Genomic DNA, 19,501 nt, shown 5'->3' on the forward strand with positions numbered 1-19,501 from the left:
TCTAAATCACTTTTTTTTATATCAAATGTTGATATTTCAGCAATATAATATGTAATATTTTAGAATAACTCTATACTGAGTTCATACTTAGACTCGAGATGTTTTTTTGTCTTGAAATATCGAATTGCTGACGGGCCAACGTGACCGAGTCAAAAGCTACACAGTAGAATTAAAGAGAACATTAACACTAAGCCAGTAAACATGTGGTCCCTACAGAGGGTTAAAGAGCCACCATGAGTCAGCAGGTCCGTCTGTCAATCAGGGGGTTGGCAGTTCAATCCCCGCCCTAGTCGATGTTTCCTTGAGCAAGACACTTAACCCTTGTGTTGCCTTCGGGTCAATTTGACCCGATTCAATGTTTCACCCTCCTGTCGCCTTCGGGTCAATATGACCCGATTCAATGTTTAACCCTCCTGTTACCTTTATATTTACTAACATATTTTACCCTTGAGGTCAATATGACCCGAGCTATTAAAATCTCCAGAAAATTATTAGAATTAATATTGTTTTCCAAGTTTAAGTGTGAGGTACTTTATGTTTGTTTGTTGACTCCCGAAAGAACACCGACATTAAACATTGAATCGGGTCAAATTGACCCGAAGGCGACAGGAGGGTTAAATATTGAATCGGGTCAAAATGACCCGAAGGCAACATAAGGGTTAACCCTGAATTCCTCCCTGTAGCTGTGTTTCCAGTGTATAAACGCAACATGATCGTAAGTCGCTTTGGATAAAAGCATCAGCTAAACTAGAACGGGCACTCGGTAGAACGCATACCTTCGCATATCACAAGATTGGGCATTGAATTATGAACATTTTGGCATTAGTTGCATGCCAATTGGATACAAATTGATCGCGCTATGGTAAAAAGAAGATTTTGACCTTTTCATGACCTTGACCTTGACCTTTGACCCGATCGATCCCAAAATCTAATTACATGGTCCCCGGATAATAACCAATCATCCCACCTAATTTCATGCGATTCGGTTTAATACTATTTTAGTTATGCGAGTAACACGCATACAAATAAATAAATAAATAAATAAATGGCGATCAAAACATAACCTTCCGCATTTTCAATGCGAAGGTAATGAAATGTAAAGTAACACTGAGAAGTGTTAATCAAAATAAACACTTCTCAATAATAACTCTTTCCGAAGTTGCGTTAACTCTTAAATCTTAACACTATGTTCAGTGTTACTTTAACATTCTCAAGATAAGGGTTCATATGTTCACCGGCTGAGTGTTAAAATATACTCTATAAGTGATAAATTGACACTGCCAATTGTACTGTGTAGCAGAAGCCACGGTAGCCACCATCTTCCCATCATGCATCATGGATCGTGGAGGTCTCCATCGTGGAATATGCCTACTATGAACTATTCATACACTGTCATATTCATTGAATGTATTTTAACTCTAAATCTGTCCTTCTGGTCACATGACATCTATTGTTCTGTCCATCCTGGAGAGGGATCCTCCTCTGTTGCTCTCCTGAAGGGTTCTTCCCTTTTTTCCCCCTGAAGGGTTATTTGGGAGTTGTTTCTGATCCGATGTGAGGTCAAAGGTCAGGGATGTCTATATGTACAGATTGTAAAGCACTCCGAGACAAATTTGTAATTTGTGAAATTGGGCTATACAAATAAACTGAATTGAATTGAATTGAATCACGTTATGATGGTATTGCGGTTGCCATCATGTCAAGTACAATCTGCTGATTTATTTCCTCACTGCTCTCTGTTGAATCACCAACTAGTTACGCTTGACTGGAAAACCCTGTTGCTGTCCTGTAGAAATCACCTGAGTGCCACTAGAGAGCACTGTTTCAAGCTTAAACTCAAACCTGCTGCAGACATGGACTCAGAGGTGTACGGCCTCTGTGTGGAACCTGTTGTTCCTCTCGCTCTTGGCTCAGCATGTAACGACACGTTTTTTTAATTCAGAGAACATAAGCATTTCTCCTCTGAATGACATCGAGTGAAAGCTCATGACAGCAGTCAGTGAGGTCAGCCGTAGCAGCGTTACTGACGTTGGCTGTTTTTCGAAAATAACTACCTGAGTGTAATCAATGAGTAATTGAAGTATCATGTCAGCAAGTAGAGCAGAAGAACAAGTAGCTGGGGCAACACATGTGACACTGAGCTGCTGACCAGTCTGAGTGCGGCAGGTATCTGGTCACTGCTGCTGCTCTGAGCATGGGGAATTATGCTTAGTCCACATTCCTGCGCGAGCGATGGGACAACATACCTTCTGTAAGGTTCAATTATATTTTATTTCCCCTCACCCCAATAAGGATGGAGCATGTACAGTATCTGTGATTTTGAACTATATACAATTGACTTGAGATCTTTTATGTATGGCCTATAGTCCCATCATAATCAGAATAATTTACCCCAACTCCAGGTTTTATCGGTGATCAAAAGATGTCTGTGTCCCATACAAGTGCCGGAAAGTAAATCCAGGCATTCATTGACACATTAATACATTGTTTTATTTAAATTACACAATTAAATACATGTTTCATTAACAAGTAATACATTCTTAACTGTTGAATATTAAAGGGAAAATGGATACGTGACATGAAATGAAGACATAAATATTCAAAGGTTTTCGCCATGGGTAGATTTGTATGGTACGTTAATTATAGGCTGTACATGGCCAATCATTCTTGAAATTCACACATTTTTAGTTAAAAAAAGAGGAGAAAAGTTTCGACTAGAGTCACGCTCTTTGACTCTAAAACAGAAGATGTCTTTTTTCAGAAAGAATTAGAAACATGTGGTAGCTGTATGATTATGGCACATGCCACATAACTGCAGCCCCCCTCATTTGATTCAAATAATTGCAAGTAATACATATAAAAAAACAACTGCTCTTACGCTTTCCGTAAGACGTGAAAAGAAATGCTAAAACAGAACCTGAAAATGTAACGTTTGCACACCTTCGACTGACGAACCAAGAAACCTGAACTTCAAAAGCAGAGGGAGGGAAAAAAACCTCAGAACTGTGAGTTGTTTGACACGTTGGGGATTTCAGGGTGTCCAGTTTGATGGCTAAATGACTTAATCGCTACGGCAGTGTTCTCTGATGGCTGGAAGCAACGCTGCCTCTGAGTTTCTGCGACTCCCATTCCTTAAAATCAAAGCCTTTCCGACTGATTCCACCATGTGTCCCCTCACCGTAACATAAGAAGCTATAGCTATGTACGCTTCACCACAAAATACCCCTAATTCATCACCGGGCAAAATAGGAGGCTGATAGCAGCTGTAAGAGGAGACGGAGTTGAGTGAAACTGATCCCGGCCTTCCTTTGGCCAAAATGCAACTAAAGATACTCATCAAAATGTTATGTGACATTGACGTTCTTCTGAAAGAGAACACTTTACACCAGGGGTCCCCAAACTTTCTCCTGTGAGGGCCACATAACTTTTCCCTTCTCTGATCAGCATCGTCACCCACAGGACACGATTCTTTAACAGCTTCTTCAGACTGATGGTACAACAGAACTACTGAGAAATGCCCACTCTGAAAGTGTGAACAATTGTGCAATACCACAATCAGTGCAATACCCCCACACAACCTTCCCCCAACATCTGAACATGTGCAATATCCCCTTATAACTGTCCCCTTCCCCCTCTTTCTTTCTTTTTACAAGCTAGGTACAGCACTAGCCTACTTACCTAGTTATTATCTCTGCACTCTCCTTTCTTATATTTATTTTTGATAACCTGTTCCTGTACTTAATACTGTTAATACTGTTAATACTGCATACACTTTACCACACTATGTACAGTGTGTTTTTTGTACAGTGTTTTTTTAATTAATTTTTTGAAATATATTTTTTAAAATATATTTTGTATATTTTTCATATTTCTATTATTACCTTTGCATTGAAAATGCGGAAGGTAATGTTTTGACCGCCGTGTATTTATTTGTATGCGTGTTACTCGCATAAGTCAAAAAGTATTAAACCGAATCGCATGAAATTTGGTGGGATGATTGGTTATTATCCGGGGACTATTTGATTAGATTTTGGGATCGATCGGGTCAAAGGTCAAGGTCATGAAAAGGTCAAAATCTTATTTTTACCATAGCGCGGTCAATTTTTATCCAATTGGCATGCAACTAATGCCAAAATGTTCATAATTCAATGCCCGATCTTGTGATATGCGAAGGTATGCGCTCTACCGAGTGCCCATTCTAGTTATTACTGTTACTATTATTATTATTATAGTGTGTTTGTTTTGTATCTCTGCTGACTCGGAGAGCCCTGCAAAAATAATTCCGATGTGTCTGGACTGCTGGTCTAGGCACAGATGGCAAATAAAAAACCTTGAACCTTGAACCTGATGGGGGCCGGGGTCAGTTTGTAACAGAACAAGTGTGACGATCGCAGGGGGGCCTAAATGTAAACATGTATTGTTTTCCAGAAAGCCACACATAACCAAATATTAATAACCCTTTCCGGGATCTTCACAGAAAAAAAAGTCAGGAAATAAATAACACTATTTATGAAATAAATAATAACCAAATAACTAAGACTCCACTTTTTAGCTTTGAGAGTTTGTCTGCTCACATTTGGCCTTGCAGGTTATCACACTTGTCTTTGTGACGGGATTCATAGTGTCGGCGCGGATTGTATTCTTTGAATTCCGCCACCGCCTCTTGACAGATGAGACAAACAGCCTTTTCTTTGCAATGAACAACAAAATAATCGTTTGACCACTGCAGGTTAAAAACCCTGCATTCTGAATCAGTTCTTCTCTTACCTAACCGTTTCACCATTATTCCGTTCTATTTGAAAGGGGCTAGTGGAGGATTTGCGTGGCCAGACAAAAAAAAAAATCATAATGCGCCTCTGGTATTGTTCAGGGGGCCGGGCCCAATGTGGAGGCGGGCCGTATTCGGCCCGCGGGCCTTAGTTTGGGGACCACTGCTTTACACCTACACTGCCTGATAAGTGACCCATATTAGAATTAATGTCTGTGTTTTGATAATAACATCCTTAGCATGCTTAGTGTCACCTGCATTCGCTTTCAGGCTCTGCATCTAAAAAGTCAAACCTGTTCACGTATCGTCTCCCGCTATTCCACGTCAGATTTAAACCTTTCCTTTTGTCATATTGCTGCTTGTTGAAAGGTTAATAGCGAGAGATTATATAAGTATTTGAACATATTTTGCCAATAATTATTCATAAGATTCATAAACCCTGGAAGATGGTTTCATTTAGTTTCCTCTGAGACAAGTCACAACTCATCCTTTGTCTTTGTCACGTTTCAGTGAAACTGGAGCCAGTGTTCCAGATTACAGCGACACGTCACCTGACCCATTTAAAAAAATCACTATTCAACATTACTTTGAGTTTCCTGGTTGGGATACGGACAGAAGAGTAATAGAAATGTTAAGATTACTTCAACATTGTGTTTCAACATGGTGAACCATTATTTTAGAGTCTGGATTCTCTTTACACTTTCTGGACGTATAACCTTCTGATCAAAAGAGCTTTTAAGTGGTTGTTGTTCAAAATAATACAGATGAGGAATTGAAACACCTTTTTGTATACTACTGTCTTGCCGTCATTTCGGGTGTTGATTGTGAAATCACAATGATTAAAATGTGATATGGCCAAATGCAGCCTGATTATGGGAGCTCAGGCTCGGAGGTCGTGCTTATAGATCCGTCACTTTGTATGGAATTACAAAGATGTTTGTCATATTTTAAGAAAGAAAATGTTGTAACCCATTTTCAACCACTAGATGTCTCTGTTACCCTGTAATTAAATCCAAGGGCCTCAAGAAAAGGAGGAATTCATCCACACTTGATGATCAATAAGTGAGAGAATATACACTACCGTTCAAAAGTTTGGGGTCATCCAGACAATTTCGTGTCTTCCATGAAAACTCACTTTTATTTATCAAATGAATTGAAAATTGAATATAAAATATAGTCAAGACATTGACAAGGTTAGAAATAATGATTAATATTTGAAGTATTCATTTTGTTCTTCAAACTTCAAGCTCAAAGGAAGGCCAGTTGTATAGCTTATATCACCAGCATAACTGTTTTCAGCTGTGCTAACATAATTGCACAATGGTTTTCTAATCAGATATTAGTCTTCTAAGGCGATGATCAAACACAATGTACCATTAGAACACTGGAGTGATAGGTGATGGAAATGGGCCTCTATACACCTCTGGAGATATTTCATTAGAAACCAGACGTTTCCACCTAGAATAGTCATTTACCACATTAACAATGTATAGTGTGTATTTTTGATTAATGTTATCTTTATTGAAAAAACAGTGCTTTTCTTTGAAAAATAAAGACATTTCTAAGTGACCCCAAACTTTTGAACGGTGGTGTACATCAGAAAATGCTGTTGAATTTACAGTTAGTGTTGGACTGCAAAGCTGCAACTTCTTTGTCTCTGTAGCCCTGGGAGAAAACTACAACCAATCAGGATCAACCGGAAGTCACAACCTTTCTCCAGAAGATCCCACATGTGAGAGTGTCATCTTTGGCCTTGTGTAGTCTCAACATTTCCTCTATGTATTACCGAAAGGCTTAACATCTACACCAATATGGTGTGGAACATGACTTCTTCCATGAGGAATAGTCACCTCCGCATTGAAAATGCGGAAGGTTATGTTTTGATCGCCCTGTATTTATTTATTTGTATGTGTGTTCCTCGCATAACTCAAAAAGTATTATACCGAATCGCATGAAATTTGGTGGGATGATTGGTTATTATCCGGGAACCGTTTGATTAGATGTTGGGATCGATCGGGTCAAAGGTCAAGGTCAAGGTCATGAAAAGGTCAAAATCTTCTTTTTACCATAGCACGGTCAATTTTTATCCAATTGGCATGCAACTAATGCCAAAATGTTCATAATTCAATGCCCAATCTTGTGATATGCGAAGGTATGCGCTCTACCGAGTGCCCATTCTAGTTCCAATATGTATCATTCAGTTGGAGAGCTGTTAGAATAGCAAGAGCAAGAAACACATGAGAACTGCACTGGTGGAGTGGCTGAATATCATGCTCAATAATCTTCAGGGATTTGATTGGCTAAGGCAGATGTTTGGGGCGCAAATAGCATAGCATTGTGCTATAGTGAACCTATTACTAACTATGCACATATATGAGTAAATGTTTAGTATAATATATTGTGCATATCCAGAACTGAAAACTGCATTGCTTGTGATACAGAGAGAGAAATGAAACATGCTCTGTTTCATCTCTTTCCCCGGCCACTCCAGTCAAATTTGATCTAATTTTCCTTCCCTTCTTTGGGTATTTCCCCACAGAAATGAAGGGATGGTGATTGCTGGGTAAGATTGGAGTGGATCTAATCTTCCACTGCTCTCAGTCAAACTCCATTTCACTGCACATCTAATTTGTCACACTGCTGATGAATATGCCACAAGTTTCATGGGAAAGAGAAGGACATAATGAATGTAAAACACACTGGGAGAGGCAATTGCCGTACCCGCACTAACCACAGTGCGTTGTTCATTTGTCCCGTTAAATCGCTGACATATGCATTCACGATGGACACATTGCTTTCCCCCCTCTTATTTTTTGGTTTCTGCAATATTGCTGTGAAGCAGTAGGTACCATAACGTTGAATCCGATGCCTCAAATGGACCACTGTTTTATTATCATTGAATTAAAAACACAAGCAGATGGTATGAATGGCATCTGCATAATTACATTCTAATTTGGTCATTATTCATCTTTACTCTGTTTGCGATTGTCGGCGTGCTGATACACTCGGCAACAGGCAATAAAGTAAATAGACGGGGTCAAAAATATGTTCAAATGTCTCCTGGCAACAAGATGTTTCTGTGTGTCGAAGCTTTTGAAAGTTGCCACCGACAGAACCGCAGCTACGTAACCAGGAACATAGATTCATGGAGAGACGGATGTTCAAACGGACCGTATGGAGACATTCTGTCATTGATGAGCTGAGAGTTTGTTTGTTTGTGTATTTTATTCAGTCAATCAAATCAAATACAATACAATATTATCCTATATAATATACAAAAGATAAAGACTGAAAAGGTATTGGTAGAAGCAAAAAATGCTTATAAATTCCTATCCTAAATTGAAATAAAAATGAATCAGAAAATTAATATGAAATAAAGAAGAAAAATAAAACAACAACAAAAAAACAACAATAAACAAAATAAAAAACAAAATATATTTATATATACTACCACATACATCTTCCATGTTAATACGTTTTTAATTACATTTATAACTCAAGAATTGTTTTATAAATAATTCCCTTGAAAACCAAAAAGGAGTTCACCAGTCTTACATCCATTTCAAAATTATTCCATAATAAGAGTGAATGTCTCTTTAAAGAAGAGACGATAGAATCTGTGTGCAGAGCTGCTGCATCACCTATCCATGAGACCGGAGAGCGGATGATGAGAAAGCCCTTCAGGACTCTTCTCTAAATAGGCATGAAATTATATCTCCCTCTGACTGAGATTAGCGTCCACGGAGCCTCTTGCGTTCTGCCCCCTCTTTTCCTGAGGCTATCCAACCAAACAGCGCTTTGCAGTTTCAGCTCGATTGTGTTCAGGTTTAAGAAATTCATTTCCGTCAGGAGGTGCTCTCTGCGTCCCTCATCTGACTTCATTGGTCCTGCAGGATGTGTCACATGTACTGAAGAGATGTGGTTAACCGTAGCAGTGTGTAAACACGTTGAAAACGTGTGTTACATATCATTTCATCTGGAAATCATTTGCGTCACTGTTAGTTCCAGGGTACATATTGCATTGTGCAGAACTTATTAACAAAATGCTGATCTTTGGTTGTTCATTTTTCGACCGAAGGAAGCTTAAAAAGATTCAAGCGAAAGGAAAAGCTGACTGATAGATTTGAATCCAGAAAAAAATTATTATTCCAGTTATGCATGCAGCTATAAAATGCATCTTTCTCTTAATATTCTAGTGCAATACCAAGGCCTAATGTGTCTCCATATTTGTTGGATGTATAATAGCCACACGTTTGCTAGCAAGTTAAACGATTGTATTAGTTTTGCATCCACAGCTCGTTTCTGCTTCTCCCAAGTGGTCAAATCGCAAGTGGTCAATCTGTATTTTTTAGGTTTAATATGCCCTCTAGTAACTTTATTGCTCGCCTGGTGCATCCTAGTGAGGAGTTACGGGGTTAGAGCCTCGACACCAGATGTCACTGCTGTGATTTCTACAGTTACATTGTGGTCCATTCCACATGACCTGGCTGTCATATACCGGTTATCGGATTATCTTGAATTAGAAGTCAACGATTTCAACGATTTCAACAAGTTTTACAGTTAAAACAAAAATCAAACGCAGCTTTTTGAAAGCTGGTGCCGAGTGTTTGGGATGAGGTCCTCTTGAGGACTGAGCCTGTTTCCATTTATTATGTTGCTGAGGAAATTAGAGATGCTAAAACACTGGATGTTATCATAGTGTCATGGGTGACACATCTACCGTACAGATTCTGTGATCTGGTGGAAGTGGAAGTGATGAAAGGAATAAGCAATTCAGAAAATCCACTAGAAGTGTTTTAAAAAACAAACAAATGTCTTTATCACACAATATTTGACCCTTAAATCAGAAATAATTGGGAGGTTGTAGCAGTGTGGTACTTCTGTCTTTGTGCATTTAGTTTTTTGAGGAGACCTGTGAATGTGTTCCCTGTAGCTTGTGTTGTATCCTGTGAACCTTTCAGTTGAATCTTTACTCAGGTTTCATGTTCTCTCCATTAAACAACACATTTGGGGTTTGCTGATCGGTAAATCAAGAGGGACTTTCCGTCTGAGGGCAGCTGATGGAGAATGAAAAGGCCTAAAGGAATTTTAGATGAACATCTGCAAGTGATGATGGAGCCAAACGAGTAAAACAAGAGCAATGCAACACATTTCATACCATATGCCAGATATGATACATATTTTATTTCTGATCCGCAAAAGACACACAATTGATGCATTTGTATCTTTCATGACTTTTCAGTACAGAGGAAAAACCCAAAGATATACACAGTATGGGTATATATGTATATGGGTATATTTTAAAGTGCAAGTGATTCACAAGGGTCAATCATGCGTTACATAGCATCTGTATCAGGAACTTCAGTAACCTCCTTAAATCCTCGATATCTTTCTGAATCTGATAGTAAAATAACTGTCACTTATATATGAATACAAAATAAACTTTACTAGTCACTGAAGCTTTTTGATTTAGTTTTAAGCACAACATCTATCTAGTTCAAGTCTTGAGAGGAAAGAGTACCATGAAGTGCCAGAAGTGAGAAGTCTTTAGTCTCTCGCATTGACAGGAGAAACCTGTTCACTAAACGCCCCATGGGTCCATTTAATAATGCTCCAATACCACCTTAAGCACCCTATACTTGTATTACAATCTAAAACAGAAAGCAACTGAATTCCTCATATACTTTTCTCCCTTTAGTTTTTTCCTAACAGCCTCCACGGGTCACCTAACTCGGGCATGTTCTCATCGAAACAGACATTCAGTTTACAGGTACATTCTCTGAAATTACCATTACATTTGACTTGGTGAGGAAACAGTCAATTTTGCCAAATATATTTGATACGAGGAATGTTAATCGAAAATAAATATGAAGACAAGGAAAGACAAATATTTGAATGTAAATGTGGACTGATCACTGTGTGTGCAGAGGGGCATCTGGACGGCATCACACAGGGAAGTAACAGTTTAGCAGCAGCTGTTGGGTTTTGGATTTACCCATGGACAACAAAGATACTGACACATGTCTCAATCGTACATGAAGAAGCCCTGACCCTTCAGGATGCAACATATTCTAACTGATTGGTCTCTGGGTAAATAAAGCATGTCTGAATTGCACATGTGCTGAACGTTTCAATGCCCTTTATAGTGGTTAAGATGCAAAGTGCATATTTAACATAACATCGTCATCTCGGCTATACTACAGTGTGACTATAGCTCTTAACTTCCCAAATGATTCCTTCAGAACTGTCCTTTCGCACCAAATGACACAAAAGAAATGCACATATTTACAGAACAAAGAGAACCGGTTTACAAAAAACCCAGAAACAGAAAGCAATCGAGAGGAGCGATGCCTTCACGCTGTGAGCGCAGTGTGAGAGCAAAACGAGCTGCTGTTTTATTCACACAGCATCAGCTGGCACTGAATGAAATGAAGGTCAATTTCTGTGTTGCTGTGAATCCTTTAATGTGAGATTATTGCATAGTTTGGAATTCTTAACATAGCTGTTAAATTGACACTGACATCTCTTACTCTTTTTCTGGTCTGTGCTTCACTCTCTTCATCAATCGAAGAAAATATATAAATTCACTTTTTTTTCCAAACGGGGCTGGGTTCAATTCCCTTCATGAAGCCAAAACTATATTTTATAATTTTCTGATCAAACTATTTTCAAGACGACCGATTTGCAAGTTTTGAATATTGAAGTGAGGGTGTTTTCTGGAGCGAACTGCTTAATAGTGAACCGAACCCAGCCCGGGTTCCAAGTTACTCTCGATATTGCATTTTAAATGTGCACAAATATTCTCAATTTACTGGTATTAGATAAACTAACTTACGCCATTGATTATCACCACCATCTATGTACCAGGGATCGATAAAACAAACACCAGCATGAAGTGGCTCTGCGTGATGGTCTCGACCTCTGAAGGCCGTGAAACACGCACTCTTAGATTTAAAATGTTGATGGAGAAACTCTTCTGGGACTTTTTGTTACTTTGATGTACAGTTACAAGCAAACTAACATGTGCTTCTTACCTACTGAGACAAAGTCTGAATGTCCTTTTAACTTTTAACAGCGGCCTGTAAATATCTTCACACACATTGGTTACTTTCTCACTCTGTCTGCAGCTAAAGTCCTCGGCAATCTTTGTAAAACGCGCTCTAGCTGAAGGTAAACCGTGTGTATTAAACTTCTTACATAAACCTACTTTAAGTACGTTAGTTAAGAATTAATGTTACCTTCATTTCATGTCTTGATTAAAAAGCAGATTTTCAAGAGCTTTAAAAGAGATTTTTGCGATAGAGTGTGGACACGGATACCGCGGTACGGACTCCCATGAGATCTTTCTCTTGCATTTTTCCTGTTTCTTGCTCTACTGTGTAATATCAGAACTGACACATTGACAAAATAACATACAGAATAAATAATAACAGGAACAAAAAATGCAAGAGATTAAGATAATCAATGTAAATTGTTACTTATAAGATTCAGCCCATGCAAAGATAAGCACTGCAAACTACAACAATAAAAGAACTTGATGCTGGTGTTTGTTTTTCTTTGACCGAATGGTCGGTCATCGACAATGTGCACTATACCTTAGCACTGGACAAGCACACCTAGCAGCTGCAATGACGTCCTTTTTTTTCCCAACCAGAAAGTGTGTCAAAATGAAGCTATCGTTTTGTTGTGGTCCCTCGTAACACCCATAAAGTAGATCACCTGACTTGAATGACCGACCTTGTTCCCCTATGGCCAGCACAGTCATGACATGGGTCCCATTCAGTCACCAGAGTGTCAGCTCACTTCTTTCTTCTTTTTGGCATAGAGCTCATGTTCAAATAGGAGCCACGACTGAACTGCTTTTTAAAATCTGTAAACTAATTAAAAACTACAATAATGCAATTAAATAATATAGTAGGAAAATAAATATCATTCCGACAAAGGCTTTTTGTTTTAAATAGTCATTATCGATCTTGATCCCATACGTTATTCGCTTCGGAGAGGGATGATCTTCAGTCCGAGGAGATGGCTGCTCTGATTCTCATCGGTAAACGTGCTAATCAACTACTGCGCATACACTGCTGCCTCCAGCTCCGATAAGAGCATCGATACAGATTCCACTAAACATGGTCCCGCATATTCTGTAGAGCTCAAGAGTCGTATGCATTACAAGTGTCTGTATACAAGATATGCAAAATGGACTTTTTCTGATATATAGACTTGGCCACGACCGGGACAATCCTTATGTGCAGGATGATGAAACACAGTGGCTACATCTGCCATCAGAGAAAAACAACAACTATAAGTGCTATTAGCTATACACTATTTTGGTATTTCATGAATAGCATTCAGGGCAGTTTGAAGTTTTTTGGTCAGTTTATGGTTACTTAAAGGTTATTGTGAAACCTCTACAGACCTCACGAGCACTCTCTCTTTTCGATGGTCTCAGATAACTTAGTATACAGTACACTTGACTCCTATGTTATTCAGAAAATAGATATCAAACTCATTTTCACATCTCATGCTCACAATTTGACTGGTCTCATCACTGCAATATTAGATACATCTACCAATAATATCCCATTCCTATCAATGAACTAATAATAATAATCCAACTACTGATTTCTACTCATGATTAAATGCCGGGATTATGAGATTGCGTTATCTTTCAAAGCGACTTGTGCTCTAGAGGCGTGAACCACTGTGGCTGTTTTTTTCTTTTCTCTTTTTGCTTGGCATCAAAAGACTTCTTAAGGATTCATCTCTGTTGTAGGAGGTGAAGAGGAGCGCACAGGACCATGTCGCACAGATGCAGCAGCCACACGGTCAACACTAACGGTGAGCGCACTCGATGGAAGAGCGGTTCTCTCAAGCCAACAATCTACAATATACAATAAAACAACTACCAAACTCTGATATTAATTCTACGTGTGTTCCGGCATTCCCTAGAGGTGCGTATGTCTGTAACTTCCAGTCTAGCGGAGGAATGGATTGCATCACCTCGAGGGAATAGAGGAGCTTTCATGATATTTTTTGAGGAGTGTGTGGAGTTTCTGAATCTGAGTGGAAGTTAGGAGCTGTCGCCGGCAGAGCGCTTTTTGCCAAAATGACTGGCGGAGTCTGTGTTTCGCAGATTCGGCTGGATCTTGTACATGTGAGGACCCATGGACCAGCGCCAGCTCCCACGACCCTCCACTTCAGTTGGGATGGCGGCAGCTGCGGCCACAGCAGCGGATGGGCAGGGCTTGTTCTGCAGCAGCTGAATAAGCATGGTCATCTCTGGGCCCAGCCGCGACACCATGCTGGTCCGAACGCGGTCCACCGTGTCCTCATCGCAGTCCATCAGGCTCTGGAGCAGCTTACCATAAAACCTAGGACAACAAAACAGAGCATCACAGAGTGCTTGTTAAAGAGCCCCAAGCAAAAAGGGACACACTGTACCGCACGGCAACAAGACCTTCCTGTGGTACCTGCTTCTTGTTCGTATTAAAGGCATTTCTCTGTATTGGAACACGCGCTCTATAGCCTTGAGCTTCACCCTCCTACACTACCGTTCAAAAGTTTGGGGTCATCCAGACAATTTCGTGTCTTCCATGAAAACTCACTTTTATTTATCAAATGAATTGAAAATTGAATAGAAAATATAGTCAAGACATTGACAAGGTAGAAATAATGATTAATATTTGAAGTATTAATTTTTGTGTTTCAAATCAAGGTCAAGGAGGGGCCAGTGTAATATATATAATATATAACATAACTGTTTTCAGCTGTAACAACATAATTAATAATTTCTAATCTAATCAGATATTAGTCTTCTTAGCAACGATTAAATACAACATTAGAACAGAGGAGTTGAGTGGAGTTGATGATGGAAATGGGCCTCTATACACCTCAAACGAGATTTCATTAGAAACCATACGTTTTACAATACCATTAAATTTTTATTGTATTTTTATTTTTATTGATTTTTTGATTTGAAAAAACAAAAAAAAAAATTGAAAATTTCTTTAAACAAAAGTGACAAAGTGTTAAGTGACCCTTGGTATATATTCCTTTTATATCCACTCCCAATCTGCAATCATACATGTATGACAGCAACAATAGGAGCAGATATCCACACTTGATATTCCTGTTTTCTTTCCTTGTAGAGAGAATATATGAATCAGATGCCAACCAAAACATTGAAATCAGTACACATTTTAGCCATATGTTACGCTGCATAAGTCAGAGGGAAATGTGGAACTAGCAACATGCCAGCCATGTATATTTGTGGTTCTTAGGAAGATTCAAATGTATGTCACATTCACTTAAAACTAGCAGCTTTATTTAGTGATTACTGGTAAATAAGCCTTTGTTTTTATATCTACTCTGCGGTCAAAAAGCCTGTTGAACATCATAAGCTTCGAACCCTAACACGTGTAACACCCTGTTCTGTTTCTCCTGTGTTCCGTGTCTCCTCTGTGTCTTCTCTGTCTTAATTGTTTAATTCCCTGCACCTGCCCTCAGCCACTCTTGTCTCGTTAGTGTCTGATGTCGTACACCTGTGTTTCCCCCCCTATATATTGTGTCAGTCTTTCCCTTGTCTGCTGTCGGATTGTCGTCTCTAGTTCCGTGTCCTTTTCCCGTCGTCCTGTCCGTGTTCCTGGTTCCGCCTGTTGACCCTGCCTGCCCTGAACCTGGATTCTCTGCCTGCCCCGTTTGGACCTTGTTTTTTTTGTAAACTGTTTTGCCTCATTAAAGAGTGCTTTTTTGTTATTCATATTGCGTCCAGTTCGTCTCTCTGCGCCTGAGCCTCACCCCGTCACAAGAACCTGACAACATGCCCTTAACAAGCCCGGAACAATGTGTCATCGGTCACCAGATCGGAACTTTAATCAACTTGTTGTTTAGTAGAAGAAGAGCTCACCTATTGGGGAAGTGACTTGGTAGCTGTGCCACTTCGCCAATAGCATCTGGATTTGATCGGGCAACAGTGCAGATATCCAGCTTGCTGTAACACTCCTCTTGGACTTCAGATATCATTCTTTGGAAGGTGGAGCAGCGGCGGATGGTGGGGAATGCCTTCGATGTGATGCCATTGGCAATGCACTTAAGGCTCTCCTTCACAAATGCTTTACCCTGTAAAAACACAGCAGCGCTTCACACATTCTTGCCCTAACAGTTACACCCACAACATTCCTACACAGGCTCATGTGCACGGTAGAAATGAAGAGGATGGCATACGGTTTGGAGTCTTTGTGAAATGAATTAAAGTGTATACCTGAGTGTCAAATTTAGCAGCACTGTAAAGGAAGGACTTGCAGATGTCATGCATGCCATCTGTGTCACAAGTTGAATTCTCCAGGCAAGCGAAGGCCCCGCAGCCAACTTGGAGGGCACTGTTGAGACAGCGTGCCACATCTGCTGTGGGCACAGAGAATGAACCATCAGCAGGGTGGCCAACAGTGGGTTCACTGGGAATCACTGCACAGTCACTGAGCTCATTACATAAGGGTTGCCAGGGTTTCAGCTCAAATATGTGGCGAACAAAAGCACATTTTCATACTTTGGTGATTCACAAAAGACATAGTCACTTGGGGCCAATAGTGACTTGACTGGAGATTGGACACCTTACAATTTAGACACTATTTGGCATGACTGCGCTTTTTTCTTGGCAGACACTTTATATTCCACTGTTTGGTTGATTTTCAGCAGGGCTTGGATGAAATGCACCAGAAATACCAAAGGGTTTAATGAAAATTGTTGGCGTGCCTGTAGACACCCACAAACATACACTTGTACCACTGGCACACACAGATATACATACAGTTACTCTGTCTTCAAATGCCATAATTGTCAAGCTGAATTTGAGGACTCTTACTCCAAACAACTGTAATATAACTCTGCACATCTAACACTCCAGTTACATCCCATAAAGGCTCCTGTGAACATCGTCATCATGAAATACATGTTTATAAAATGCTGCTATATTCATTTTAGGAGTCACATGACAGGATTAATTATTGGGCTGATAAACCCACCAGTAACCCCGATGCCCATCTTTGTAAAACCTATAAAACAGCTACCCTGCAACATTATTTAATCCATTTTCCAAGAACTGACCTTGGCCATAAGGAACACGGCTCAAAGTCAATGCAACTGACATGAAATTGTACACCAAGAATGAGCTATAAAATATAATCTGGAAATCCGTGTACCCAGATAGTTGACTTTCCTTTTTCGTCATCCAAGAATCCGCTAAGGTAGCCAGCGGCTTGAGTCCAATTCTTTGTAATAACCATTAACAAATGTCACCTCAGTCAAAGCCGACTTGGCATTCTTGGATTCTGGAGCCTCATGTTGACCTGCACGGTCAGATACAGTTTGCCTGCCATCGGGGACCAGAGATTGCTCTCAAAATACACAGTGAGCTGCACATCTTACAATGATAAAGCAATTCCCGCAGAAGGGAATCAGCATCCCTGTCACCCACTGCCAATTATCACTGGGCTCCTCCACCTTTGTGTTAAAAAGGAAAAGTCAACATTTGAATGCCGCCTGCAGATTCAACCTTTGCTGTGTCATTTCTTGACGGTTGTTGCAGAGAATTATGAATCAGTCATTACATTTTTTTGCATTGATTCATCCAAAAGACACAGCCCCCAGTGACAAGCAGTGGAACACAAAAAATGCAATCTGTTTCTGACTTGAAGGCTACACAGGAAGGCTACGTGGGAAGCCTTCTGTTTTACGCACTGAAAGCACCCTCAAGTCCACTATAATGCTGAATAGTGGGACGCATGCAGCAGCCCACGCCACGAGAAAGAGACGACCAGCATGACACAGCCTGCACTCTCAGGTGTCAGCACCAAGCTCCATGCTCATCTGTTGCCGGCAGGACACCGGCAGAAACCACAGCGTTAATCCCGTAGCCGTTATCATGACTCAACGCGCTCGTTAACGCATAAAAGGCTGCATAGGCCAAATGCAAATGAGGGGAAAAGATCTCCACATAGTAAAACGAGCAAAGGTATAAGCTCGTGCATTGTGGAAATGGTGTGTCAAAAAAAAGAGAGAAGAAGAAGCAAGCAGTGCACTCTGAGATATGCAGATGGAGGCAGCGTGTTACTTACAAGGGCTATTGGCAGAAAAGCGTGTTCTCCTGGGCGAATAAGACTCGTTTTGATCCAGTTCATATGCAGATGCGGTCAGCACCATCAGGAGAAAAAGTCCCGTCCTCAAAGGCATCGTCCTCTCAACACAGATAATACAACTAAATGGAGAGAGACGCCTCCTGCTATGTGTGTGATTCATAAGAATAACGTTCGAAAAAGCTTCGAAAACACACAATCAATGTAGGTTATTACAAGTAAGCTGCCAGCAATGTCTTCACACTGGACTCCTCACTATCCCTTTGACTTGCATGACAGATAGCACCGATGTCAAGTCTGCATGGGTTTATATGGGAGCGCTGAACATTACGAGTTCTGCGTTTGGACCAATCAGAACGCTGGATTCAAGACCGTGGTCCTGGTCCCTCCACTCCTAATTGATAAAATATTTAAACAGCGGCCAACACTGTACCTCACACAGCTCAACACGGAGCATGTGTCCGTTATGTCCTATAGCTAATAACCCGAAGGACAACATGTCATTTTTTTATTTTATTTTAGAAGTTAGCTTATAGATATTAATAAATTATCTCTATAATTACTGGATGTAATAGACAAGTGGCTCTTTTATACCCAATCAATAATGTCTTTGATCACTGATTATGAAGCGAGTATTAACTGGCATGGAGTATTACAACATCTAGCCTCAGATGAATGGGATACAGTGGTTTGGGGATGAGTTGTCTGACTCAAAAAAAATATTCTTATTTAATTTTGTTGCTGATTGTCTATATTGAAACGTGATATAATCCTTCTGTGTTGCCGGTATACATAAGGCAACGTTTCCATAAATAATGGGCAAGGGACTGAACTGATAATGTTTTCCTTATCCAAGATGCATATTGTAGTTCTGTCTACCCTTATGATATTTATTAGAACATTTCTTGAAATAAATGATAAAATAGTTATAAATGTGAGCTTTGTTGTGTAATCCTTCCTTCTAACTACCTTAATTACCCCTCATCGTAATCACAATCACGTTGTAGCTTGTAGGTTTTGCAGAACCACCTCTGTGGATCTGTATATTTACAAAAGACAGAAACAGTACAACATAATATCTTTTCAAAATTAAAAGTGCTGTAGAAATTTAGTCTTTAATCAAATGTATTGTATAATGTTCAGCATGAAACTATGCTCACCCGGTGTATTAGTTTGGTGACATTTGGAATGACAAAATGTGTGACAGGTTTGAATATTACTTATTTAATCAAATCATTATTGTAATGCTCACTCTTCAATCTGAATTTGTTTTTTTACACATATCTTATTTCATGTGTTTCACTTGCAACTTCATTTATACATATTACCTTGTGTCTGTATACATGTCATACATTTGACATTTGCTAATTTCCCTTTTTCTAATGTGCATATTGGTATCGGTTGTGAAAATCATTATTCCATATAGCATATTAATGTTTAAGCGAAACACATCACTTCTTTTTACATTTCACTTCTTTAGTTATTGGTTATTAGGAGATATTAGCAGAAGGGCGCTGCATTTTGTTCTTGGTTGAGGGCAGAGTCCAAAGAAAATATGAATAATACACTTCTCCCCACCCCAAATATGTTGTCTACAGTCCCT

General features: G+C 39.7%; 1 protein-coding gene across 1 annotated transcript; it reads right to left on the reverse strand.

The window, feature by feature from the left end:
- Positions 1-9,909: 9,909 nt before the first annotated feature.
- stc1 (stanniocalcin 1) lies at positions 9,910-18,115 on the reverse strand. Its single transcript, XM_056418061.1, has 4 exons — positions 17,881-18,115; positions 16,029-16,171; positions 15,675-15,886; positions 9,910-14,139 (listed from the first exon to the last, which is right to left on the reverse strand). Exons 1-4 carry the CDS (start codon positions 18,059-18,061, stop codon positions 13,839-13,841), a joined length of 837 nt encoding a protein of 278 aa, XP_056274036.1. The 5' UTR covers positions 18,062-18,115; the 3' UTR covers positions 9,910-13,838.
- Between the last annotated feature and the right edge of the window lie 1,386 nt (positions 18,116-19,501).

This window comes from Pseudoliparis swirei, chromosome 7 (genome assembly GCF_029220125.1).
Source record: "Pseudoliparis swirei isolate HS2019 ecotype Mariana Trench chromosome 7, NWPU_hadal_v1, whole genome shotgun sequence".
In the NCBI taxonomy this organism is placed as follows: Eukaryota; Metazoa; Chordata; class Actinopteri; order Perciformes; family Liparidae; genus Pseudoliparis; species Pseudoliparis swirei.